This window comes from Puma concolor, chromosome B1, assembly GCF_028749965.1.
Source record: "Puma concolor isolate L17-30 chromosome B1, mPumCon1.1.hap2, whole genome shotgun sequence".
Taxonomy (NCBI): Eukaryota; Metazoa; Chordata; class Mammalia; order Carnivora; family Felidae; genus Puma; species Puma concolor.
In genome coordinates this window covers 111,022,947-111,050,360 of record NC_141670.1, presented here as the reverse complement: position 1 = coordinate 111,050,360, position 27,414 = coordinate 111,022,947, and the positions used below count along the sequence as shown (strand labels likewise).

Here is a 27,414-nt window from a genome sequence, read left to right as displayed (position 1 = left end):
CAACAGGCTACAAAGCCCATGTGATTAGAAGCCGATGTGGCTAATAAGCCAACAAAACTCAAGGACTACAGAGTGTCACAGAACAACTACAGTTCTAAACAGAAAAAGTGCACTGGACAACAATCTCTCCTGACGAGATAAGAGAAAAGCGAAACTATGTTAGTGTTCCCTGCCTCAAACCTTTTGAGAGAATCGTTATGCGAGACTCCCTATCCCTAGAGCAGAAACATTACATTCATATAGCACTCCTTAAAATGATTACTCCTTATTAATGATTACCCAGCAACAATGCCTTGGTTTCTGGAGCAAGGAACCTTCGACCCAGACATTTGGGAATGAATAGGTAAACCACTAACCGCACGTCAGATGGAAGGCACCAATGTTCTGCCGGAGGCCATTCTTAACATGATCTGTTGTCTGTATGGCCATTCTCCCCCTGAGTATCAATGATGTTTATTAAGATACCCACCCAAAGTAAATAAAAAAGTTTCCAAGGAACCTAAGCCTCCTTATTGTCAGCCAGCCCCTTTGGCACCCCTACATCCAGAGAATGCCGACTCCCCACTTTGTCATTTGGAAAAATGTAATCTTTTAAAGGAACAAAAGATTCCCTCTGACAACATCCTTACCCTTACGCTACAACTTATTAAGAATGTCCTTACAGTGTTTACAGACACCTCGGGGAAAACTCACAAGGCTTCTTGCCTTTGGAAAATTGGAAAAAAAACTGAGAACATATATTAGACACTGGACTGAGCTCTACCCAACATTCAGAACTGCAAGCCATATTATTAGCTATATAAACCTTTTCCCAACCCTTAAACATTGTCTCTGAAATGTCACGAAGCAAAGACCACCCACTTCAGATTTCCCACCAGCGTTCCAGGTAAAAATAACCATGGGGAAAAAATTGTCTTATGTGGACACAAACATAAGTTTGTTGGTTTGAAATAGACCTGTTTATCAAAGGTCAAATAAGCTCATGTTATGACTTAAAGTAATGGTTAACATTGTCTCATAGTTTTCATGGGTAATTGTTAAGATAGCTTTCAAAGGCTTTAGTAACCTAGAAAGTTTTTCTTGCATTTGGGGTGCCTGGGTGGCTCAGTCGGTTAAGCTACTGACTTTGGCTCAGGTTATGATATCACCATCAGTGGGTTCAAGTCCTGCATTGGGCTCTGTGTTGACAGCTCAGAGCCTGGAGCCTGCTTTGAATTCTGTGTCTCCCTCTCTCTCTGCCCCTCTCCCATTCATGCTCTGTCTCTCTCAAAAATAAACAAACATTAAATTTTTTTTTTTTTGCTTGCATGATAAATTTGGATTGAATTCATTGGATACCTAGGCCTTTTCTAAATAGGATGGGATGCTAAAGCATTGATTACTAAACAAGGCTTATCTGTTTTGGGTTTCTTATTGCAGAGAAACTAAGGATATTTGGGTCTGACGGCAAAAATGTTTTGTGCTTTATAACTTTCTGAGGTTTTTGTTTTTTTCTTTTTTTAACAAATTTCCCAAGGTTTAAATTGTAAATGAAGTCTTTTTGACCAATTAGGCTTCTTTGGTATGTTAAATTATTCTGGAAGTGCTGTCAAACAAATAATAAGCCTTAGGTTACATTTGAGTAAATGCTATAACTATTCTAGAGATTATATGCAATTCCTAGTTTTAATATTTTTTGGTATAAGGTCATCAACTTGATATTCTGATTATTAAAATGTTATGGGCCACAGAAATAACTGAATTTCTTTGTCAATTGCATTAGATCTTTTAATCATGAGCCTTTTTGTCATAGTTTTGTGACTCTTGTTGGACTTCTTCACCACTGTAACTTCTAGTAGACAGATAATCCTTGCTACTCAAGGAGGTTCCATTTCCCCTGAACTCTTTCTCTTTCATGACTCCCCTATACCTACCCCAACTGAGCAATGTTTACCCATAGGCAGGGACATTTCTATGCCCCTATTCAGCAGGAAGAAGTTATAGAAGACCATCCACCCTCAGTAACCTTCAATATTTTAAGGGTCAAAATTGTTCAGGGGGTGAATGATGTGGGAAACAAAGGCAGAAGGAAATAGCAGATAAAATTAAATTTCTACAAGGCCAAACAATTGTAGAACAAACACATAATAAACTTAAAAATATGTTAAAAAAAAACGAAAAAGGGGGAATTACCCATGACTATCTATATTACAACCTAATTTCTCCTCAATCACACTATGATCACACTCAAGTTTGTAAATCTTGACCATCAAGGACTAACTGCAACTGAGCTACATTCTTTAAAATCAGATAAAACCCTCTCATCCTATGCTCCTGGTTCAAACTTCTCATCTGGGGTTCAGGATATGCCTGTGTTCTTTCAGATTCCTGACCTCTGTGGATTCCCCCTCAGTTGGTGAAGGCATTACCATGGCATGGTGGAGACCCCAGAATATCTTCCAATCAACCAAGACTTCTAGAGAATGACTCTCACTGAGTGACCACTGCTCCCATTTTTCAAGATGGAAGAAGCCTCTTCATTGACTCTGCATCCTGAAACCACTCAACAAATGTAAGTCCTTACCCCTCATGTAACCTGGGGAAGCCTTAAATGCCTGTCTAACCAGGTCTGTGTCCTCTTACAACACAATGGTAATGCATAAACCCCTGATTTGTATCTGATAGCCATGATCTCCATCACCGGTATTCATTAACCAGGCAAAGGTGATTCATAGGCTTCTTAATCACGGGGATCCTAGCCATGGTAAGCATTATGACCTCTGCTACCATTGCTGGAATTAGTCTTCACCACACTATCAAACTGCACATGTACTTAATCAATTTATGGTCCAGTCCTCCATTCTAATCTGCCCTGTGATAGAAAATTTAGATGTAACATTACACCAGCAACTATGATACTCCAAAGAACTAAGATATTAATGGGCTGACTCATGGTCCTTTTGGAAAGAGTTTAACCATCTCTCTATTAGCTAATGCCCATCTCAAATTCTGGATAACTCTAGGAAATGGAATACTTTTACTGTGTCTCTCGTTTTCTGCTTTTGCAGGATCATCCTCCAAACTACCTGACAGAAAAAGAAGGATTAGAAGCTCATCATGACGGTCCTCACATGTAAACTTAAAGAAAAACAACAAAAGGGGGAACTATGGCGAAATAGGTTCTACTTACATTAATAGGTTAGATAAAAGCTTACGGTGGAAAGCCACCACCATGGGGCAAAAGTGCCCAAGGTTAGCTACAGAGATATTACAATGAGATGACAAGTACTTTCCATCTGATACTAATTTACTATTGTACTTTGATCACAAACTCCACTTGCCCCCCCCACCAGACCCTTTGCTTACACACACAAGTTAATGATTACTGTATGATTCTTTTCTCCACGTTAATGTGTGTAAGATCTTGTTTTCTGTACATTCACCACATGGGTAATATCTTGTGAGCTCAATAGATATGGAGACAAAACCTCTGTTCAGGGCTCTTGTCTTGTCCTGGACATTAACCTCTCTTGTATTCAATTCTGCATCTGCTTTCTTGCTGCACAAGAGAGAACTCCAGACTCACAGTCTGCGGCAAAGATCTAATAATCATTAATGTGTATATGTCTGACAACACAACATCAACATATGCCAGGCAGAAAACGATAGAAATATAAGAAGAAATAGATGAATCCATTACCATAGTTGGCGACTTAATACCCCTCCATCAAAAATGGACTGATCCAGCAAGCAGAAAATCATTAGTAACATAGCTAAACTCAAGAGCACCATAAGTCAACTTATGGATATAATTGGATATAATTGTCAATTATATATGGATATAATTGACATGTATAGACTACTTCATCCACCAACAGCAGAATACACATTCTTCTCAAGCTCAAATAGAACATTCACTAAGATGGACTACATTATGAGTCATAAAACACCTCTTAAGTTTAGAAGAATAGAAATTATACAATGTCTTCTCTCAGACCATATGGTATTGAACTAGTAATCAAGAGAGCAGAAAAACCTAAAGCACTTGGAGATTAAACAACATATGGGTCAAAGAAGAAATATCAAGAGAAATTTTAAAATATTTTGAATTAAGGGGCACCTGGGTGGCTTACTCAGTTAAGCATCTGACTTCGGCTCAGGTCATGATCTCACAGTTCGTGGGTTCTAGCCCCGTGTCAGGCTCTGTGCTAAAAGCTCAGAGCCTGGAGCCTGCTTCTGATTCTGTGTCTCCCTCTTTCTGCCCCTCTCCCACTCACACTTGTCTTTCTCTATCTCTCAGAAATAAATAAACATTAAAAAAATTTAAAAAAATAAAATATTTTGAATTAAATGAAAATTAAAATACAACTTATCAAAATTTGTGGGGTGCAGTACATTCAGGGAAATTCATAGCAGTGAATGAATACATTTGAGAAGAAGGATATATTAATAATCTAAGTTTCCACTAAAAGAACAAGAAAAAGAAGAGCAAATTAAGTCCAAAATAAGAAGAAAAGAAATAAAAATTAGAAGTCAATAAAACTGAAAATGGAAACTCAACAGAGAAAAATGAAAAGCAAAAACGTTTTTTTTAAAGATCAATAAAATGGATAAGCCAGGCTAAGAAAAGAGAAGACACAAAATACCAGTATCACAAATGAAAGAGAAGACATCACTATGGATACCATGGACAATAAAAGGACAATAAAGTAATATTAGTAACTCTGTGCCCTAGATGAAGTAGACCAATTTCTTGAAAGATACAATCTGCCAAAATCAGACAAGAAGAAATTGACAATAGAAATAGGCCTATCTAATACAGAAATTGAACTGTTAATTAATAACCCCAAAACAGAAAGTAGGCTTAGATGGATTCACCGGTAAATTATACCAAATACTTAAGTAATGATACTAAGTCTTCACAATTTCTCCCAGAAAAAAGAAGTGAGCACATGTCAACACATCCTGTGAAGTCAGAATTACTCTAACACCAGAACAAGATAAAGACACAAGAAAATTATAGACCAAGAGCCTTCATGAAAATCCTCAACAAAATATTAAGAAATTGAATCCAATATTGTATAAAAAGAATTTTATACCATAAAAAAGAGATTTGTTTCCGGTATACAAGGCTGGTTTAACATGTGAAAATCAATTAATGCTATCTATCACATTAACAGGCAAAAATAGAAAAACCACATGATTATATCAGTTGATGTAGAAAAACAATTTGACAAAAATTAAACACCCATTCATGATAATAACTCTCAGCAAACTAGGAACAGAAATGATCTCGCTCAACTTGATAAAGAACATCAGCAAAATATAAAAAGTTAACACCATATTTAAGAGCCAGAAACTTGAAGCTCTCCCACTGAAATCAGGAATGAGAAAAAATATACAGGAAATTACCTATATGTTATAAATGACCAAGTGAAATTGAAATTAAAAACACTTTACCATTTACATTGCACTCCCCAATAATGAAAAACCTAGGTTTAAGGCTCACAATATGTAAAAGATCTATAGGAGGAAAAGTATAAAACTCTGATGAAAGATCTCAAAGAAATAAATAGATATTCTATGGCTATGGATAGGAAGATTCAATATTGTGAAGATGCCAGTTCTTACCAACTTGATCTATGGATTCAACACAATCCCAACCAAAATCTCAGTAAGTGATTTTGCAGATAGAGACAACTGATTCTGAAGTGTGACATGGCAGAATCATGACCATTTTATTAATTTTCCAACTAATTGGACACTGAAATTGTTTAGCATAACCTTGTGAAAACTGTATTTTCCCATCAGTGACCCTCTACAATTCTAGAATTATAGATTTCTACTATAGTGGACGATAAATTTATTTTAAAAATAGCCAATAGGGGCACCTGGGTGGCTCAGTCGGTTGAGTGTCCAACTTCGGCTCAGGTCATGATCTCACAGTTCATGGGTTCGAGCTCCGTGTCAGGTTCTGTGCTGACCGCTTGCCTAGAGCCTGGAGCCTGCTTCAGATTCTGTGTCTCCTTCTCTCTCTGCCCCTCCCCTGCTCACACTTTGTCTCACTCTGTTTCTCAAAAATAAATAAATGTAAAAAAAAAAATTCTTAAATAAATAAATAAAAATAGCTAATATATTTAGATTCAAACAGTTTCTAAAAACAAATGAGAAACACAGTATCTTTACGGCGTTTGGATTTGTTATTTAAAATATCCTCCAAGTTACACAGATTGACTGTTTCCTGCATAAAGCATCAACTAAAAATAAAATTCACAGACTCAACTTTGTTCTAAAGTACATTCAGAGGGTTTGTACCTTAGAACTTCTTTTTTTGTTTCTACCAACAGCTTACTTCAGGGACTTAATATCTTCTACCTGAATGCTAGTGTAGCCAAATTCTAACTGGGTTCACACGTCCAATCTGACCTCTCTTTGCATGCACACAGCAAAATATGGCACAAGTCATGCTATACTGTAATTATTGATTTATTTTTGTTTTGACAGTAGTTTAACCAAGAGGCCTATTCTCAAGTGCTGTTTACAAGTGTGCTGATAGACCAAATAATCTTCAATCTGTGCATTCAGTTTGATCTGAGAGTGGAAATCATGTTTGCCACCACTGTTTACTATATACACTGTTATAAATCAAATGTGATCAATAATACTAAAATCAAAAATAAGACAAATGAAATTTTAGACTAGCTAGGTTCTAGGAAGGCTAAAATTTGCTGTGAATAATGGGCCACAGATGGCCAGAAATATCAGACTAGCTCTCCACCCCTGAAAAGATTTAATAATCATTGGAATATATATGGAATATATATGCTTTGTGAGATGCAGGAGAATTTTATGAGCATAACAGAAGAATTTTACCAAATAACCACAAAGGTGATTAAGTGACTAGGGCACACATCAGATGTGTTCATAGATATTGTGAAACTTGTTACACTATATCTATGTGTCCTGTAAAACTGTCCTGTTGGTTTTGCAACCAAATATTTTGCTAGATGAAAGAATGCTATTAACCCAACAAGCATAAGGTTGCTTTTGGTTCTTTTAAAGGCAAAATTTTCATTCACCTTCCCTTCAATCAGCTTATCCACAGTGCTGGTAGAGAATAAGCACAGATTAAGTGTGTATTTGTTGAATGAAAACATAGACAAAGTAATTATGTCTGCTTCAACTTCAGTTCTTCCCATTGTTTCCTGACATCCCTGACTGAATGAATGTTGGCTCTCTCCCCCAAACCTCTTTGTAACTTAATAGCTTTTACTACATTAGGTCTATAGTACAGATTTTTTTTTTTTGAAGCTGTCTAATCCACTCTCTGAACTATAAAATCTTCAAAAAAAGGGATGGTGTCTTATCTTTTAGTCTTTTAGTCTTGATATTGCCAATACAGCAATCAGCTCCTCAGTGCAAGGGGTATAGTTTTTGAAAAGCATTTTATATTTATATAGTTTCAAATTTGTAAAAGTGAAAAATATGCATGTCTTACTAGTAATAATTACAAAACATGCAACTTGACCAAGTTTTCTGACTGGTACAACAATAATAAAACGGGGCACTGAGAGGGAAGACATCAGATTCTCTGAGTACTCTATTTTGAAATTATCAAAATGGAACATTTATTTTTAAATGCTCAGAAACACTACTTTTTTTTTTCCCCTAAAGCATTAGGCACAGGGTCCTGCATCTGGTAGATACCCATTACATATTTGATGAAAAGAATTTCTTACATGGGGACAAAAACGCAAACACTTGGGGCGCCTGGGTGGCGCAGTCGGTTAAGCGTCCGACTTCAGCCAGGTCACGATCTCGCGGTCCGTGAGTTCGAGCCCCGCGTCAGGCTCTGGGCTGATGGCTCAGAGCCTGGAGCCTGTTTCTGATTCTGTGTCTCCCTCTCTCTCTGCCCCTCCCCCGTTCATGCTCTCTCTCTCTCTGTCCCAAAAATAAATTAAAAAAAAAAAACAAAAAAAAAAAAACGCAAACACTTTAAAACAGGAAAAAAAAAAAGAAGTATTTCATGTGCCAAGATTTGTTTTTGCTGGTGGAGAAAAAAGTTCTTTTTAAAGATTTAGATTTGTTTTTGCTGGTGGAGAAAAAAGTTCTTTTTCAAGATTTAAGAACATGGGGTGCCTGGGTGGCTCAGTCGGTTAAGCGTCCGACTTCGGCTCAGGTCATGATCTCACGGTCTGAGTTCGAGCCCCGCGTCAGGCTCTGTGCTGACAGCTCAGAGCCTGGAGCCTGCTTCAGATTCTGTGTCTCCCTCTCTCTCTGACCCTCCCCTGTTCATGCTCTGTCTCTCTCTGTCTCAAAAATAAATAAACATTAAAAAAAATTAAAAAAAAAAAAGATTTAAGAACAGAATTTTTCTCTAATAGCTTCAAATCATAATAAATCTTCTAATATTTAAAAATTACATTAGGAGTCCTATTAATTCTACCAGAAATCTCAAATTGATGAGAACAGCATCTTGGCCTCACAGAACAATAAAGGACTTAGCGATGTCTAAAAAATATTTCAACTGGTCCCACAGCCTCATTCTGTATGAGAAAAAAATGAGGCTTAGAGGAAACATAATGTTAAATGTTTAGCCGTGGGTAGGTCGACTGAAACTTAAGTCTTCATTCAGGGTCAGCACTTTTGCCAATAAACCTTAATCTAATCTATCTACTTTAGCTCCCTACTGAGATTACAAAATCCAACCCAAGTCTTATTCTCTTATACGTTTACTTAGAAAGGGCTATGAGGGGCGCCTGGGTGGCGCAGTCGGTTAAGCGTCCGACTTCAGCCAGGTCACGATCTCGCGGTCCGTGGGTTCGAGCCCCACGTCAGGCTCTGGGCTGATGGCTCAGAGCCTGGAGCCTGTTTCCGATTCTGTGTCTCCCTCTCTCTCTGCCCCTCCCCCGTTCATGCTCTGTCTCTCTCTGTCCCAAAAATGAATAAACGTTGAAAAAAAAAAAATTAAAAAAAAAAAAAAAGAAAGGGCTATGATATTTCTATACTTCATTATACATTCACCCAGCATGCATAGAATACAGATCTTCTCCGACATTCAGTTCCTGAAATATATATATCACATTCAGATGACTGCCCTTGTCAAGGCCTATTTCTCAAAGAAATGGACTGGGTCTGTCTTATCTGCCTAAGGCCAATGGCTCTGTCTGTTGGCCTTTCCCTTAGGGACTATAATTCTAGCTCCATTACTTCCTTGCCCAGCCTTCCCTTAGATTTCAGATAAATCCACATCTCTTATCTCCCAGAGTTCCCGAGGTGTGCCTGAAAATCCTGCTAGGCATAAACCCTGAAGGAGAAGGATTCATTATTTGCTGTGAAGAGGTCTTTGGTTTCATGCAAGTCTTTCCCACTGATTCCTGAGTCTGTTTGCAAAAGGAATTACTAATGCTTTATAGTTGGAAATGGTGGATGGATACCTACATGAAAAATGTAAATTTAAAATAGCAAGAAGAAACTTTTTTTTTTTAATGGAACTCACTGCCTCTTCTGTTTTGCTTTTTAGAAAGGGAAAAGTATTCCATTAGAAGAAAACTCAGTGCACCTATAAAAATAGAACTTCCCATTAGATTGTGAATAGCTGACATTCCATAGGAAGTATGCACAAGTACCACACTGCCAAAACCATCATCAAAAGGGCAAACACAGGAACATTCCTTCTTTAGGAATTCAAGTAGTTATTTTATCTTGGATCTGATTGGTTAAATGGCCTCTAATTTCCCCATGGGAGTATTTCATCGATAACTCTGAGACCATACTTTTCTTAACTATGTATACAATGTGCATTGTTCTCAAGCTACTCTTCTTCTTCATAGAGTAACCACAATGATTAATTTAGAGGAATTATATTTGCTACAATGTCTTTTTAGTCACTCAATATCTATACTTACAACCATTGTTTTCTAACTTTCTAAAGCTGAGTACTTTATAGGATTGTATTGAGCTAGTTTATTAATCTCATTTACTGGCAAAGCATTTTGATGAAAATTGGTCTTAACTCTTCTCTTAAACATTTAAGAATAATTCCAAAGAGTCTGAGTTCTTCAAGCTAGTAACAGGTTTAATCGCCTGATGCAGCATATTTGATGTTACTATGGTTCAAATGTAAACTTAAACCTTGAAAAGTCTACATTTGGTTTCAGAGACATTAATAACAAATATCATTACAACAGATATGATCCACTGTAACTGAAAATTATATTTTCTTTCCACATGAACTGTTTTTTATAAGTTTTATAAGTTCATTTAAAAAAAAGATGTATGAAAAAATAAACTTTATTCTAAATTCTGTGATTCTTATCATTCTTTCCATTAGTAAGGAATATAAAAAACTATAAAATTTTAAATGTGAATATAAATAACTTGGTAACTGTGGAAAAGTGGCATGGCATGGGAAGAAGCGTGTTGCCCTTTTACAACTGACCTAACACTGACGTGCTTCTTGGAGCTGAAGCGGATGGGATATACTACTCCACAATAAGCTGCTCTGGCAAAAAGATCAGAATATACCATTCCACAATAAGCCACTTTGCCAAAAAGACTATTTTGATCTAAAGTCAAATGAGAATCAACAAATACGTGAAGAATTCTCTGCCTTTCCCTTATCTGCCCAAAAGCAGACAATAAATTTCCCTGTGAGGAAGGTATCTGTTCCATATACCAGGGAAAGAGCAATTCTTAGCATCTAAGACAAGAATTTGACACCTTAACTGCTTCTTTTACTTTTATTCCTTTTCTAAAAACTCCCACGCACACAAACATTTATAAAAATTGTGTACCTTTCATTCTGTCAATCTTCATTTAGTCTGATTCACGTGCCTTCATGTATTGAACATAAGAGGGTATAGGAAAAACATATCCTCTCTGATAGAGCTGTGGTCAAACCTGAATAACAGTACTCAGGTAAATGAGCATTAGCAAAAGTGTTTTTCATTCTAGCATTCATCATAACATGAAAGACATATCCCAGTTTATAATAATATATCCTTGATTTATATAACAAAGGAGCTCTAACGAATTAAATCTATAAAGAAATAACAAGTCTAAAAAAGTGAGTAGATGCATCTCTCTCACTACATGCATGAAAAAAAAATAAATCCCTGTTTTCCCAGCCCTGTGCAGCAGTAAGGAGGCACACCCCTGGGATGCCATAGGAGGCTAACTAGGACACCTAGACTTCTACCCTCACCTGAAAGTAATAAGATGGCACCTAATTACCCCTGCCAGTGTGGTATCAAAGGAGGCCTGATAAGAAGATTTAAATTAAATCCAGGTCTCATAAAATAATACCTAAAAAGATTTAAATTAAATACAGGGTCTCATAAAAAAAATACCTAAATGTCCAAGATATAATACCAAATCACATATGATATCAAGAACCAAGAAAATTTCCATATTAATGAGAAAAAACAATGTAAATACCAATACCAACACACTAATACCAACACCAATACCAACAACACTAAGATGACAAGGCTGTTGGAATTACCTGACAAGGACTTTTGATCAGCTTAATAAAAATGCTTCAGTGAGCAATTATGGACACAAACAGAAAAAAATTGGAAGTCTCAGTAAAGACCAAGAATTTATAGAAAAACTAATAGTCAAAATAGAACTGAAAAAAGAATAACTGAAATGAAAAACCCAATGGATACATTCAACAGCAGAATGAAAAAAAAAATGAAGAAAGGACAAGTCAAAAACAGTATAAATTACCTAATCTGACCAAGAGGAAAAAAAAAAAAAATGAAGAGCCACAGGAACTTATGGGGCTATAACAAAGGATCTAACATTCATATTATCAAGTTTCAGAAAGAGAAGGGAACAAAAGGGAAGGCTAAACAAGTATTCAAAGAAACAACGTCTAAAAAGTTCCCAAGTTTGGCAGAAGACATAAACCTGTATATTCTAGAGGTTAGCGAATACCAAATAAGATAAACTCTAAGAAATTCAAGCTGAGACGCATCATAGTCAAACTTCTAAAAGCTACAAAGAAAAAAATCTTTAAAATAGCTGGAGAGAAATGACACCTTACTTTTAGGGGGAAAACAGAATGACAAAAATTTTCTCATAAAAAATCAAAGAATCCAGAAGGAATTGACACATTAAAAGAATATAACTGCTTACCTAGATTTTGTTTCAGTTTATTTATTTTGAAAGAGAAAATGTGAACAGGAAGGGGCACAGAGAAAGAGAGAGAGAGAGAGAGAGAGAGAATCCCAAGCAGGCTCCACACTAGTGTGGAGCCCACGGTGGGGCTCAAACTCACGAACCATGAGATTGTGACCTGAGCCAAAATCCAGAGTTGGAAGCTCAACCAACTAAGCCACCCAGGTGCCCCCTGGAATTTTTTATCTAGCAAAAATATCTTTCAGGAGTGAAGAGGGAAATCAAGGTATTGTCAGAAACAAGGAAACTAAGAATTTGTTGCCAGCAAACATTTGTTGCTAGCAAAACAACCATTTCTAAAAGAATGCGTAAAGGAGAAAGGAAATTAAAGAAGAAAGGAAATCATAAAAGAAGGGATCTTGGAACATCATAAAGGAAGAAAGAACAATGGAGAAAGTAAAAATATGAGCTCTGAGAAAGGACTGAAGAGGAACTAATAACACCATATGGAGTGGTACCAAACTACAGCCACATCAACAAGTCATGTATGGACTGTGATTACGGAGAAGGAGCCTATACAGTAGGACTATGCATAATCAGAGCTTCAGTCTCTATTCTCCAGCATACACTAGTCACCAATATGGCAGACATACTTGGCTGCCTACCCAACAGGCAAAAAATCCCCTATTTTCTTTTAACAAAGCCATGATTTAAGTCTTATCTGACTATACATACGGTGATTCAGGGGAGGCCCGTTCCCTCCCATTTTTAAATTTATAAGAGGTCAACGCCTATTGTAATCCCACTCCCCTCCTCAATACTTGATTTAGGCATGGACATGAGAAGCAGTTCTAAACAAGGATTCAATAACAGATTGTCTTCTGAGGGACTCTGCTGGAAAGGATTAACGCAATGGCATTAATACTGCCCTTTTCCTGACTTTGAAAGTCACTGATGCCTGAAAATGAGGTAGCCAACTTGAGAACCAGCTCACATACTACAGAAAACAAACAGAAAGGCAGAAAAAACTTGATTTCTTAATGATATCACTGAAGGGCTGAATTAACCAAATTTTTTTTGAATTAACCAAAATTTAACACTAACCTATCTTTAGATTCATAAGAAACAGTATTTTTTCTTGTTTCCCAAACACATGAAAATGCTAGACAATAGTCCATTATATGAATTTACCATAATTATGCAACTGTTTCTCTATTATTGGATCCTTAAGTTGGCTTTCTTTCTTTTTTCCCCATTATAAACGCTGATGCAGTGAACATATGAACATATTTTGGCATAAAGCTTCATCTAAATTTAGATAAATTTAGGGTATACTTTCCATGGACTTTGTTTATAGAAGTGAAATTACTATGTCAAATGGTATGGACATTTTGAATTCCAGAAATTGTGTTCCTTTTAAACCCCTACCAGCCATGTGCATTGCCTGTCTCACTATATCCCAGTTGGGCAGAGCAAACTTATTTATTCTAGTTAATAGAACTTCATTTACAAATTCGGATTAGTCTAAGTCAACCTTGGTAATTCTATTCCTCTTGCCAGTGACTGGTTATGGGTTGGCATGTGACCCCATCATGGCCAATGAGACAAAATGGGATATTTACTGGGTAAATATTTTATTCTTATAAAGAAGAAGAGACAGGGGTGCCTGGGTGGCTCAGTTGGTTAAGCATCTGACTTTGGCTCAGGTCATGATCTCATGGCTTGTGAGTTTGAGCCCCACTCTGGACTCTGTGCTGACAGCTCAGAGCCTGGTGCCTGCTTGGGATTCTGTGTTTTCATCTCTCTCTGCCCCCAACCTGCTCATTCTCTCTCTCATTCTCTTTCTCTTTCTCTCAAAAATAAACATTAAAAAATTTTTTTTTAAAAAGAAGAGACAATGTCTTCCACTGGATATTAGCATGTCTGTATATAATACCTTGAACCATACCAATCTGAGAAGAAAGTCAATAAGCTGAAGTAAAAGATGGGAGGCTGATATTGTTGTTGAACCCCTGAATAAACCAACCTCAAGAATCCTTCCTTGCATCTTTTTTCCATTATTTTAATTATAATGTATTTATTTTTAATTTATTTATCTGAGTATAGTCGACATACAGTGTTGCATTAGTTTCAGGTACATCTCTATACATTATACATTCACAAGTGAACCTACCATCTCTCACCATATGACACTATTATAATATCACTGAAAATATTCCCTTATGTCTTTAATTCCTGTGACTTATTCATTCCCTAACTGGAAGCCTGTATCTCCCACTCCCCACTCATTTTGCCCATCCTCACCAACTCTCTTTCCTCTGGCAACCATCAGTTTGTTCTCTGATTCTGCTTTTTGTTTGTTTATTCACTTGTTTTGTTTTGTTTTTTTTATATTCCACATGTGAGTGAAATCATATGGTATTTGTCTTTCTCAGTCTTACTTATTTTACTTAGCATAATACCCTCTTGCTCCAACCATATTGTTGCACATGGCAAGATGTCATCCTTTCTCTGTGGCTGTGTAATGTTCCACTGCATATGTGTGCATGTGTGTGTATGTATATACATATCACATGTTATTTATCCATTCATATACTGGTAGACACTTAAGTTGCTTCCATAACTTGGTTATTGTAAATAATGTTAAAATGAACATAGGGATGCATGTATCTTCTCAAATTAGTGTTGCCATGTTCTTTAGGTAAATACCCAAAGAGTGGGATTATTAGATAATATGGTATTTCTATTGTTAATTTTTGGAGGAACATCCATACTGCTTTCCACAGTGGCTGTATAAATTTACATTTCCACCAGTAGTACACAAGGGTTCCTTTTTCTCCATATCCTTGTTAACACTTGTCTCTTGTGTATTTGGTTTTAGCCATTTAGGTGTAAGGTGATATCTCCTTGTGGTTTTAATTTACATTCCCTGATGATTAGTGATGTTGAGCATCTTTTCATGTGTCTCTTGACTTTCTGTATGTTTTCTTTGGAAAAATGTCTATTCACGTCCCCTATCCATTTTTTTAATTGGATTGTTTTGCTTGTTTGTTTGTTTAGTATTGAGTTGTATAGATTCTTTATATATTTTGGATATTAACCCATTATTAGATATACCATTTGCAAATATCTTCTCCCATTTAGTTTGCTGTCTTTTTGTTTGGTTGATGGCTTCCCTTGCTGTGCAAAAGTTTTTTATTTTCATGTAGTCCAACAGTTTATTTTTGCTTTTGTTTCCTTTGCCTTAGGAGACATAGCTAGAAAAAAATGTTGCTATGGCTCTTATCAAAGTTTTTGGTCTTCAATCCATTTTGAGTTTATTTTATGTGTGGTGTTAGTTTCATTCTTTTGCATGTAGCTGTCCAGTTTTCCCAGCACTATTTATTGAAAAGACTGGCTTTTTCTCCATTTTCCATATTCTTGTCTTTTTTATCATAGATTAACTGACTATATAAATATGGGTTTATTTCTGGGCCCTCTATTCTGTTTCATTGATGTATGTATCTATTTTTGTGCCAGTACCATAGTGTTTTGATTACTACAGCTTTGTAGTATATCTTGGACTCTGGGATTGTGACACCTCCACCTTTGTGCTTCTTTTTCAAGTCTGCTTTGGCTATTTGGGGTTTTTGGTGGTTCCATACAAATTTTAGAATTATTTTTTCTAGTTCTGCAAAAAATGCTCTTGATATAGGATGGCACTGAATCTGTAGATCACTTTGGGTAGTAACAACATTTAAATAATATTAATTCTTCCAATCCATAAAGGTGGAGTATCTTTCTATTTGTTTATGTCATCTTTAATTTCTTTTGTCATTATTTTATAGTTTTCAGATTACAGGTGTTTCACCTTCATGGTTAAGTTTATTCCTAAGCCTTTTATTCTTTTTGGTGCAATTATGAATGGAACGGTTTTCTTAATTTCTCTTCTACTTTGTTATTAGTGTATAGAAACACTACTGGTTTCTGCATATTAATTTTGTATTCTGCATCTTGACTTATTACTTCTAATAGTTTTTTGGTGGAGTCTTTAGGGTTTTCTATGTATGCTATCATGTCATCTATAAATAGTGAAAGTTTTACTTCTTCTTTACCAATATGGATGCCTATTATTTATTTTTCTTGTCTGATTACTGTGGTTACATTATGTTGAATAAAACTGGTGAGGTGGACATCCTTATCTTGTTCCTGATCTTACAGAAAAAAGTCCTCAAGTTTTCACCACTGAGTATGAGGTTAGCTATGGTTCTTCCTACATAAGACAATAAAGTGGGTATACATAGTCCAAAATATTCAATGGAAAATTAGCTCACATCAGTCCTTTGTATGCCCAAAGATAAAACTGATAACTGCTTATAATATCACTGTGAACAATCCAAACAATAGACTCATAACTGTTTCACATATTTAGATTAACTTAAGTTTTAAATAAACACTCCTGAACAGTCACATTTTTTCAAAAGAATTAGAGTGAATGTTATTTGAAGAACACCTAAAAAAACTACACAGTCATTAATTTAGACTATAAATTAGAAAAAAATATTTAATTAAAAGTGGTTTTCAAATAGCAAAAATAAATGAACACAAAGTGTGTTGTACTTACAAATCAAACACCAAATAATGGAAGCCCTCTTCTGATATGCTGTCATGAAGTCGCACTAAAAATATAAATAAAGAAATAATTTTTAAAAAAGAGAAAAAAGTTCATGTTATATGTATAATGATGATGAACATTAAATTAGCTTTCTAATGGGCATTTGTCTCCTAACTAAAAATGTTGGCAACACTCTTTCTTCTAAGCTCTGATAAGTGAATATCCTTTAAAACAGGGCTTGGGTTCAGACAAACCCAAGTTTTAAGTTCTAATTCTGACAATTATTAACTATGTGAGCTTAATCAAATTAATCAACTTATAATGATAACAGTATCTATACTTTATAAAATGGTTGAGAAAGTTAAATGAGACAATAATAGTAAAACAATCTACATATTACTCAGTGAATAATGAATATTAATGATTGCTATAATATATACCTATCTATTCAAAGTGACCAGGTTCTACCAATTCTACCACTTAGAGTCTCTTCCTTGTCATTCTCTTTGCTATCTCCCTAGTCCAGGTCTTCAACAACTCATGCCTTGATCAATACAATAGGCAGAAAGAGGGATCATTTTAAGAGTCTAGCAAGTGGTCTCCTTGTGTCTGCTATCCTCATCCCTATTTGAAGTGGGGAGGAGATGGGGGGAGTGTCTACATAGCAATTCCTAGCCAACCTGTCAAAAGAGTTTTTATTATGGTACTTCTAAACTCAAGTGACCAAAATCCATTTAGCAAGTCATCAGCCAAAAATATATAGGTAGGAATTCTAATAAAATAATCTATCAGCTCCTCAAATTCACACTTTTTTAAATTTTCCAATGAGCTAGACTTACACTGATAAGTAGCCAAAACAAATGCTTGCTCTTCTGAACTGGAAGCACTCATTACCTACTGTAACTCTAAAGTAAACTAACTACACATATAGAACTTACATACTGCTTTTTCTGCTGTTTATTTTTGCATAAGTCCCCTTCCTCCCCCAACTCATTCCCACAAATAGCAAACTCTTCCTATTTATCAAAATAACTTGGGGTGGCCTGACCTTCACTGGGAGAAACAGAGGGCAGAAAAAGCAAAACACACACACACACACACACACACACACACACACACACACACACAAACAAAAAAACCCAACCCAAACCAAACCAAACAAACAAACCCACAAAACCTGTAGGACATACTGCTTTTGAAAAGTTACCACAAAAGGGTAATGATATCTACCAGAACCTGTCTTTACTATGTTCCCTATGAAATGATGGCCACCACATAGAAAATGTGGATTCCAAAGAACATTTAGATTGTCCCACAAACTACAATGATCCACAGAGGGAATCTGCAGTACAATGAAATTCCCAAGCTCATAGACTTAACATAATCTCCTTTGTTTACAATCCAAATCCATCCCCTTCAGATATCATCTCTGACCTGCAATTAAAATCTTTTCTGAGGGGCGCCTGGGTGGCTCAGTCGGTTGAGCGTCTGACTTCGGCTCAGGTCATGATCTCACAGTTCGTGAGTCCAAGCCCCGCGTCGGGCTCTGTGCTGACAGCTCAGAGCCTGGAGTCTGCTTCCGATTCTGTGTCTCCTTCTCTCTCTGCCCCTTCTCCACTTGTGCTCTGTCTCTCTCTGTCTCTCAAAACTAAATATAAATTTTTAAAAAATTAAAAAAAAATCTTTCCTGAATCTGTCTTCAGAAAATTTTCCAAGGTAGAGAAAACTTTTGTTCCATTACACAGAATTTCTTTCTCATCAATACTACCATACAGGTATCTTATTTCATAGGGTTTTTTGAATCCCTCACAGAAATCTGGCACATAGTAGATGGTCTTTCATAAAACTGCTCTGAGCACTTACTATATATATGCTAGGCATTCTTCCAAGTTCTTGGACAGAAACTTTCACCAAAGCCCAATATACCTAAAATAAAACTATTGATACCAAACAATTCTCCCATAACTATAATTGTGTGAAGGGTATTCTTCAGTTTACCAATATCAAAGATGCCTACAACCTTTGTTTAAACTTATACTTCCAAAGAAAATCAAAATTTAGGCTCAATGATGTGTCTTCTGTTCATAGTCATTCAGCATACTAAGGAAAGTCAGGTCATAAGTGATAATTCAGTGGCTTTCTCAAATGACAGTCTCACGGATACCTCACTAAGCAACTGTAATACAACCTGTATTTAAATAAGCTCAAAGAATGGTATGTCTACTTAAGCTATTCTACAAAAAGAAGATGGATTTCCATGCTATCAAAGTTAAAATGAAAAGAAAAAATCACAATGTGAGAAAGAAATGATTACTTCTTTCTTCCACTGTCTCAAAATAAAAACTTCAAGTGGAAATGAGCAACTCAGATTTTCAGACCAAAGAGTGGTGGCGCTAAACAGAAGTGAAAATTTCAGGTACAACTGGAGAAACAGTATTATTTTCTGGTTCTATCTGGAATAAAATTTTCTTAGTATCATTATCACTACCTTATTAATACTTGGAAACAATCATCATTTAGAAATAAATTATTTTTTCAACAAGTCAAGAGTTGCTCAGATGCAAGCCTAATGATTAAACATATATTTTTTGGTGAAAATCAGTTTCACAAAAGCATTTAGCCAGTAAGCACATAATAATGCTTAAGGACAAATCATTTGACACCAGTTCACTACTTTTGTATTACACAATTCCAAAATAATCTCCACTATTTCTACCCAGTCATTTGACCAGGTGAGATTCATTATGAATGAGTGATGTTATTGATAAAGCAGAAAACAACTAGCATCATCTTTACTTGGAATAAATATATATACATTCACTTTCTTCCCTCATTCCTTCCTAATGACCTCCCTATTTCCTTCCACTCTCTTTAAAATAACTAAAAAACAAAACTAAATGAAATGCCCACAATTTTCATTTCATTTTATTAACAAATTATGTAATTTCATCTTCACACAGATGCATTCCACATGTTTACAATTACTCTGAGGACGGGTTGGTTTCCTTTTGAAACTTTGAACTCTTTATCTATTATTCTCAGAGTGGATGTTTCTATCGTCTGAAGACAGTGTCTTACATACCCACAGATATTATCTTTTTCTCTTCGAGCCTTTTCTGTCTGTCAAAATTATCCATCTTCCATCCATTTCCTCTTTTTTAACAGTTTGTCAAGGGTTGAAAATTGTGTTTACTTTCACAAAAACTTATTCTCTATAAATGACTGTCAATTCATTTATATGCTGAAGAAAATACAGGGTGCACTGTTCACCACAGATGCTAACCCAAGATTGGCAGCATGGCTGGCCTTGAGAGCACGGTGGCTGCTCCGTGGTGGAACATGCTGTGCTGTGTTCCTGCTATGACTGCCCTCCGTTATCAACATAAGCAGTTCACACAGGCACACACAGTTAACCTTATCACACTCGTCACTAAGGTGCTTCCAGAAAAAAATGTTAAAGAGGATAATGAGAAAAGCATTTGAGAACACAGCTTATAATACCTCTGGTAGTCATTCTTTTCTGAAGTTTCCTCAAAGGTAAAATCAAGTCATGAATGAACGAGTTTTCATAAATGGAAACAGTGTAACCGTTTTTATCCAGAATAAAATGTTAAATTCTGGAGCATTAAGTATGAGACTTACAGGGGGAGCAAAGGGGTTTCTGAGACTAAAACGTTTCCAAGATTCATTTGACCCATGGCTTTTTCCTTTCTCTTCCTCATATATTATCAATTTGGTAGTTTCCATTCAAATTACCATGGGATCACTGCTTTCTCTTCCTGTCCTATATTCTTGCATGATTTCACTGCAGTTTCTAGCTAAGTACTACTTATACAAAGGGGCCAAATAGAACTAAATAGGACCTTATAATTATCAGAGAAACTAATTTTATGTAAATGTGAAAGAAGTTTCCTATTTAATACTTCTTCTCATTTAAGGGATTAAAAGGTATAAAATAACTACAGCGCTGTGTCAACACAGTGCAAATACTTTTTCCAAGAGTTAGTTAATATATACAACCTTTCCCATCACCTTTTACAGATGAACGTGCACAGGCTTAGAGAGGTGAAGGAAACTTCTAAGGCTTAACAGCTAGTAACTGGCTAGGCTATGACCATAATCCAGAGCTGGAGGATTCCAAAGATCTGGTTCTTGCTCAGAATACTATATGGACCCTCTAAAATACATTTGTCAACAAACTACCCCCTGCTCCAAATACATCAAAAAGTATTAATTGGTTTGTCAGGATAAAGTAATATTTAAAAAAGAAGTAGACAGGAAAAAAATAGTTATGGTGATTAGAGAAAGAAAAGCAGTGCTAAAAAAAAACCCTATTTACACAAAAAGAGAAAAAATATATTTTAAATGTTTATTCATTTATTTTGAGAGAGTGTGTGTGTGATCAGGGAGGGGTAGAGAGAGGGAGGGAGAGAATCCCAAGCAGGTTCTACACTGTCAGCTTGCAGCCCTTCAGGGCTCAGTCCCACGAACCATGAGATCGTGACCTGAGCTGAAATCAAGAGTCAGATGCTTAACTGACTGAGCCACACAGGCTCCCCAAAAAGAGAAAAATATTTTTAGTTTAGGAAGTTTAAAATGTGATGCTGTATTTCTCTATGTAGTCCCTAAATCCCTAGAAAATTGTTAATTCTCCTCTTCCAATTAGGAATGTTAGAATTTCCAGTGACTCAGTTATTTTACCTGATAGGACATTTAATGTACTGAAAATCCTAAATAGTTAAAGAATCTAAAAATCCTATATAATTATGATAACCTAGGAAAAGGCAGATGTGTGTGTATGTGCATGTTAGGAAGTGAAAATGAGTGTGAAAGGGAGAAAAGGGAAAGACTGGGAGAATTTAAATAGAAGCCATGTCACAATTGCTTATTAGGTACATCTTATCTATTTTCAGGACACATATTAAGAACACTCTGTCAAAAAGTGAACATATTCTTTCACGGTGATTTATTATCTTTCAAAAAAGACTAATAGGATACAAAGTTACATGTTCCAATTTTAGTATACTTCCTTCCCTTTTCATTTCCTAAAAGCATCCTCCAAATACAATCAAGGGTGGTAATTATAATTTTGTGAAGTTATTTATACAACTTATCATTTAGTTCAAATTATACTGCTTATTACTCTTCCATTCAACCATACTCACTACTTGCTGTTCTCTACTAGAATTTATTATGGAGATGTGACAGCCTATTACATTGGTGGCTCCCAATTGGCCATGTCTATCAGTACTCATGTCCTTGTGCAGTTCTCTCCCACACTGACTCTGAATTTGGCCCTGTGACTTGCTTTGTGTGATTAGCATGTATGATACAAACAAGAGATTTCATAGGCTGTTGTACACTGGAGTTTGTCCTCTTGGAAACCACATGTTATGCTAAAAGGAAGTTTGATACAGACTTAGACAAGAAGTCACAGGGAGAGAAACCCTGGAGAATAAAAGGCCATATTGACAGCCCATCACTAGCAGAACTCATTGGTGAAGGCAATTGCAATTGTGACCTCAGTTATACCAAGTGGAGTAGAGCTACTATCCAACTGAATCCAGTCAGTCCACAAAGTCAGGAGAAATAATAAATTGATGTTATTTTAAGCCATTAAGTTGGGGATGGGAGTTGTTAGCCAACAATAGATAAATAAAAAGGAAAGACAATCTGAAATTTGTGATTGGCCCATTGTCCTCAAAGAATTGCAATTTTTTTAGCAAAAAAAAAAAAAAAAAAGAATACTTTTCATGAAAATATGAGTTATTAGAAATCTCTAAAACTAAACATGACAGGGCAATGTTGTCAATGTTATCATAATACTAATAAAATAATTCTGGTGCAGAACAGATGCATTGCATTTTCATAATCACTATTTCTCAGCTCTGAGCAATAGTCCTGGTTATGAATGAAGTAGATTTTGTATTTTTAACTTTACTATGTTACAAGGATTGAGGTAGCTGAATTTGGTTCACATACTGGGATGGAAAAATGGCAGCTTGTAAGTCAGATATTTTTTATATTCCCATCAGCAATTAATTATATTTCAGAGCTAGAGCAAGCACTATCAAGTTATGGCCAAAAAATGTGCCATAACTTTCTCAGAAGAGGGATGCCAACATTGAGCTCATTTGTTAATGAAAAAAAAAAAACATACACATACACACACACACACGCACACATCTCAAACATTACAACTTTCAAATGGCACTATTCTAGAGACCCATTGAGCTCAACCATTACTAATGGCTCTTTTGTGACAAGGCTGATCATTTCTAGAGAGAAAAGTTTTCAAACAGACATAAAAGCACTGAAAACCAAATTCAAAATCAAAGTAACATTTCTAAAAACCTGAAGGGAAATCTGCATGTGCATGTTTTCCTAATTTCTATTTCCTATAACACAAATGATACAGTGGATAAAACAATACCATTTAAAATATATTAATGTTTGTATATTTGAAAAATATATGCACTCTGCTTCTTTGAGATACGGATTTGTGCATACTGTTCATTTTATTTTGAGTAAAAAGATAGGCAGTCAAGAGACTTGTAACACATATACTTTGATGTTCTTTTTTGTCTTAATATGACACTTTTTAAATTTACACATAAAAAGTAGGAATTTGACTTAGCTGGCTAAGGCAAATAAATAAAACTGCACAGGCACAGAAACCACGGTCTGTCCTAATTTTAGATATTTGAACACAAATTCCTGAAATTGCATTAAGGATATGCATTTTTGATAAATACTTACCAATATACCCCATTAATAAATGCCACATGAACCACTATTTAGTACTCAAATGTTAAAACATCAGAAGTCCAAAAACTGTTTTAATAAAATTTCAGATATTTTCTTGTCATGAGAAGAAAATGTTTTTAAACTCAACTAACCTATGTTTAAAACCAATTCAGTGCTGGAACACCCAGGTGGCTCAGCCAGCTAAGTGTCTGACTCTTAGTTTCCACTAAGGTCATGATCTCACGGTTTTGTGAGTTCAAGCCCCATGTCAGGCTCTGCACTGATGGTGTGGAGACTGTTTAGGATTCATTCTCTCTCTCTCTCTCTCTCTCTTTCTCTTTTTCTCTCTCTGCCCCTCCCCCACTTGGGCTGTCTCGGTCTCTCTCAAAATAAATAAATAAACTTAAAAAGAAAAAGGCAATTCAGTGCTTATACTTAAGAAAAAGAAACTATTTTAAAAATCAAAATTACTACATGAAAACTCAGTGGAAAATGTCATCCATATTAATTTTAAAATTATTTTAATAGTACACACAAAAAGTCATTGGATTCAAAGATCAGTGCTGAAAGTCAAACATATCATATCAGCTCTGTCGACCATAATCTCCTTCCTTATTCCCAAATTCTCACCCCATTTCCTGGTTCCAGATTAAAAACAAAGTATAGATTAACTTCAGTATCTATAAGATCAGGTTAGTAATATTTAGGGCTGACTATAACAAACCAGGAGATTTTCTACTAGGCCAGAGCTAGTCATAAACTCAGAGTATCCAAAAGACTTTCTGGCTGGTCAAAGTATCTATTACTCAGGAAAATTTCAACCTTGGAAGATGAAAGAAAGTGAGGAGACATGACCAGTGGTTGCTAATTATAAGGCTACCTGCTACAGCAATCACATGACACCATGAACAACATGAGAGAGCAAGCAATCCTTTTGCTTAAAAAAGCCATAAAGGGTTAAACAGAATTTCAGAGATGGTTAATCAAATAGAAAAGTAAATGGATCATTCATGTAATACACTTTACTTCTCCCTTTTAATAAAACTGTATATGTGAGGAGAAATTAAATTATAGGTTTATTATTAAGCCTAGTAATATCTAGAATTTTCTTTAAAAAACATTTCAAGATTATCTTGTTGCGTATTTTAATTGCATGATTCCGTTTTACTTATTATAATTTGTTTTTTGGAAAAGTGATTTCATTTCTCAGAAAAGTTAGTATTTATTTCAAGATTCCTTTGTTTAAAAAAACTCTTTCCTCTTTCAATTATGCATGAATATTATTTATGTATTTCAGTAAGTGATTCCAGCTTTCTTCATTATCTTTTTCCTGGTTTTATCCTTTAGTTATTCCACCTTCTCATGCTTATATAAAGCTAATCAGTGATCACTCATTGATATTCTTAAGTATTAGGAATATTTAAAAAGGAACAGCAGCTGCTGTCATCATGACTTGCATGTCATAAAAATCTTAAGATGGTGCACTTGAGGACCTAACAGTGTTGGACCAATACCATTTTTTTGTTAAATTTATTCAAACTGTACACACCTATCTACTATGTATTAAATGTGTAAGACTGTCAGGTTAAGAAGACAAAAAATGGCCATTGGTAATTCCTCAGCCCTAAGTACCTGAATAGCACTCCTATCTTGCCGATTCTAGAAGCCAATGCAGGTTCAAGCACTCTGCCTCCTGCAATCTGGGTCAAAAAGAGAAGCCCGATTGATAATTTCACACCAGGCTGCTCAGTTGGCTCCCTATTTGACAGCAAGACACAAACACATGAAATGTCTTAAAGTAATACAGTACCTAGCTACACTTTAAGATTAAACAAAGGCTATGTGATTTATGGTAAACTAAGGCTATCACGCAGGAAGGAGGCTGCATCATGCCAAAGAACAGACAAGATAAGCATCTTTTCTTCAAAGTGCACATCAAGGAAGCATTTAAAAAATATATATATTGAAGTGCATTTCACATTTAAGGTAAGTATAGCTTTGTGCAACTTGCTTGACTTTTATACATATATATTGTACACTGGGTCATGATGTAACCACATAACTAGATCACAGGAAAAAGGCTTGATAAGCACTGGGTTACATGATCCTTTAAGAGGATCCTGTAAGGTTCTTTCCAACTTTAAGTTTTTACATTTCAACATTTCTGCATGATTATACACGAAATAAATAATATAGTGATTACCAATACAAGGTTGAATACAATCCCCTAAATGTAAGACTTTTTCCTCTTCAAACAAATTTAAGTTTAAACACAACTTCATTTTTTTTTGGATTTGCTCTTAATGAGTAACTGGAGAGAAAGCTTAAAACACTTATCTTGCCAAATTTTTAATAAATCTCTGAAAAATTTACAGAGCAGATAAATTGCTTTTCTGACAATAGCCCTTGGAGCAGAGAGTGAATGGAAAAACATATTAGATCATCCTCTCTTTGTGGCTTACTACCATATTATCTTCACACTTGCAACAAATTTTCCCTGAAGACATACAAGCCCAAATGCTCTCATCTACCAATTACTATTTGGTTTTCAATTAACTATTTTTATGCTGAAATTACTTAAAAAGATCAGCTTATTTCCTGTGTATAATATACATAAATGTAAAAAAAAAAAAAATACCGTGATCTTAGGCTCATAAAACTGAAGAAAAACATGAAAGTTATATATGAATTTATTCACAAATTTGATACCATTGGAATAATAAAGGATATTAATAAATATAGCTATAGGCACTGTTAACACCAGTCAGTACCAGTCAGTCTCAGGTACCTGGTAACATATTTTTGCATAAGCATTCAATGGAACAGTTAGTTTACCTAGATCAATGATTTTTTTTAACTAAAGATTAATTTTTCCTTACTACGAAATCATGGAAGTTATAACAAATGTCAGACATCCCAAATATGGGGGCATTTGTCTGCCTCAAAGACATCTCTAACTAAATAAGCCCAAAGAATTTACGATCTTCCCTCTAAAGCCTGCTTTACCCAGTGTCTTCCATATCTTTCTAGTTGCTCAGGATGAAAAAAACTCAGCGTAATTCTTAAGCAAATTCTTCAAAATATATACGGAAAAAAAAATTTGTTTCTATCCTGTCCCCTCACTGTCCTTACAACAGCAGCCAGAACAATCCTGTTAAAACTGAAGGCTGATTATTTGTCCCTCTGCTCAGAACCTCCAATGGCTCTCCAACTGCCTCTGACTAAAAGCAAAAATCCCACCTGTGGTGTATAAGATCCTTCAAAACCCACCCCCCTCCCCACCATCATCTCCTTGGCCTCTCCCACCACCATTCCTCCTCTAGTTTACTGCTCTCCAACCACAGTGGCCTCCTTGCTGCTTTGGGAGAACTCCTGGCAAACTCTTGCCTCGACTTCGAACTTGCTGTTTAATCTGCCTGGAACCCTTTTCCCCCCAGATATGGCTCACTACCTCATCTCCTTCAAACCGCTACTCAGTTTTTCACCTTTTTGTAAATAAAGTTTAACTGGAGCACAGCCTCATCGTCCATTTGTTTACGTATTAAAATTGATGGCTGCCTTCAAGCTACAACTACAGTATTGAACAATTGCAACGAAGACCATATACCCAGGAAACTGAAAATATTTACTATTTGGCCCTTTATAAAAAAAGTTTGCTGACCCCTAGAGTAGAAGAAAAAATCACTGAAAGGGAGAGAATCCCTTGTACAAGGCCTGGGTGTGGCACAAATAATCTGTGTAGCTAAATATAAACCCACCAAGACTGAGGATTACAAGTGGGGAAGGAGAGAACACTGTCAATCAGCTCCTACACAACACAACAAAGAGGGGCAGGTACCAAAAGAATGGCAGGAAATGGCTACACTAGAAAGCGTAGGATGTCATAATCTGAGAAAATGTTTCAAAGATAGGGTGGTGGAAGGATGGAGGTGGGGGATATTGAGGGAGGAGGTGTTAACAGTGGTTTT

At 35.7% G+C, this 27,414-nt stretch overlaps 1 protein-coding gene across 20 annotated transcripts in view; it reads right to left on the bottom strand.

The window, feature by feature from the left end:
* CAMK2D (calcium/calmodulin dependent protein kinase II delta) overlaps positions 1-27,414 on the bottom strand; it is a 316,489-nt gene that overhangs the window by 139,057 nt on the left and 150,018 nt on the right. For all 20 annotated transcript variants that reach the window (XM_086704328.1, XM_086704331.1, XM_086704340.1 and 17 more), the window contains exon 4: positions 16,709-16,763. In XM_086704328.1, coding sequence (XP_086560454.1) covers positions 16,709-16,763 — 55 coding nt within the window. The remainder of the gene's footprint in view (positions 1-16,708; positions 16,764-27,414) is intronic.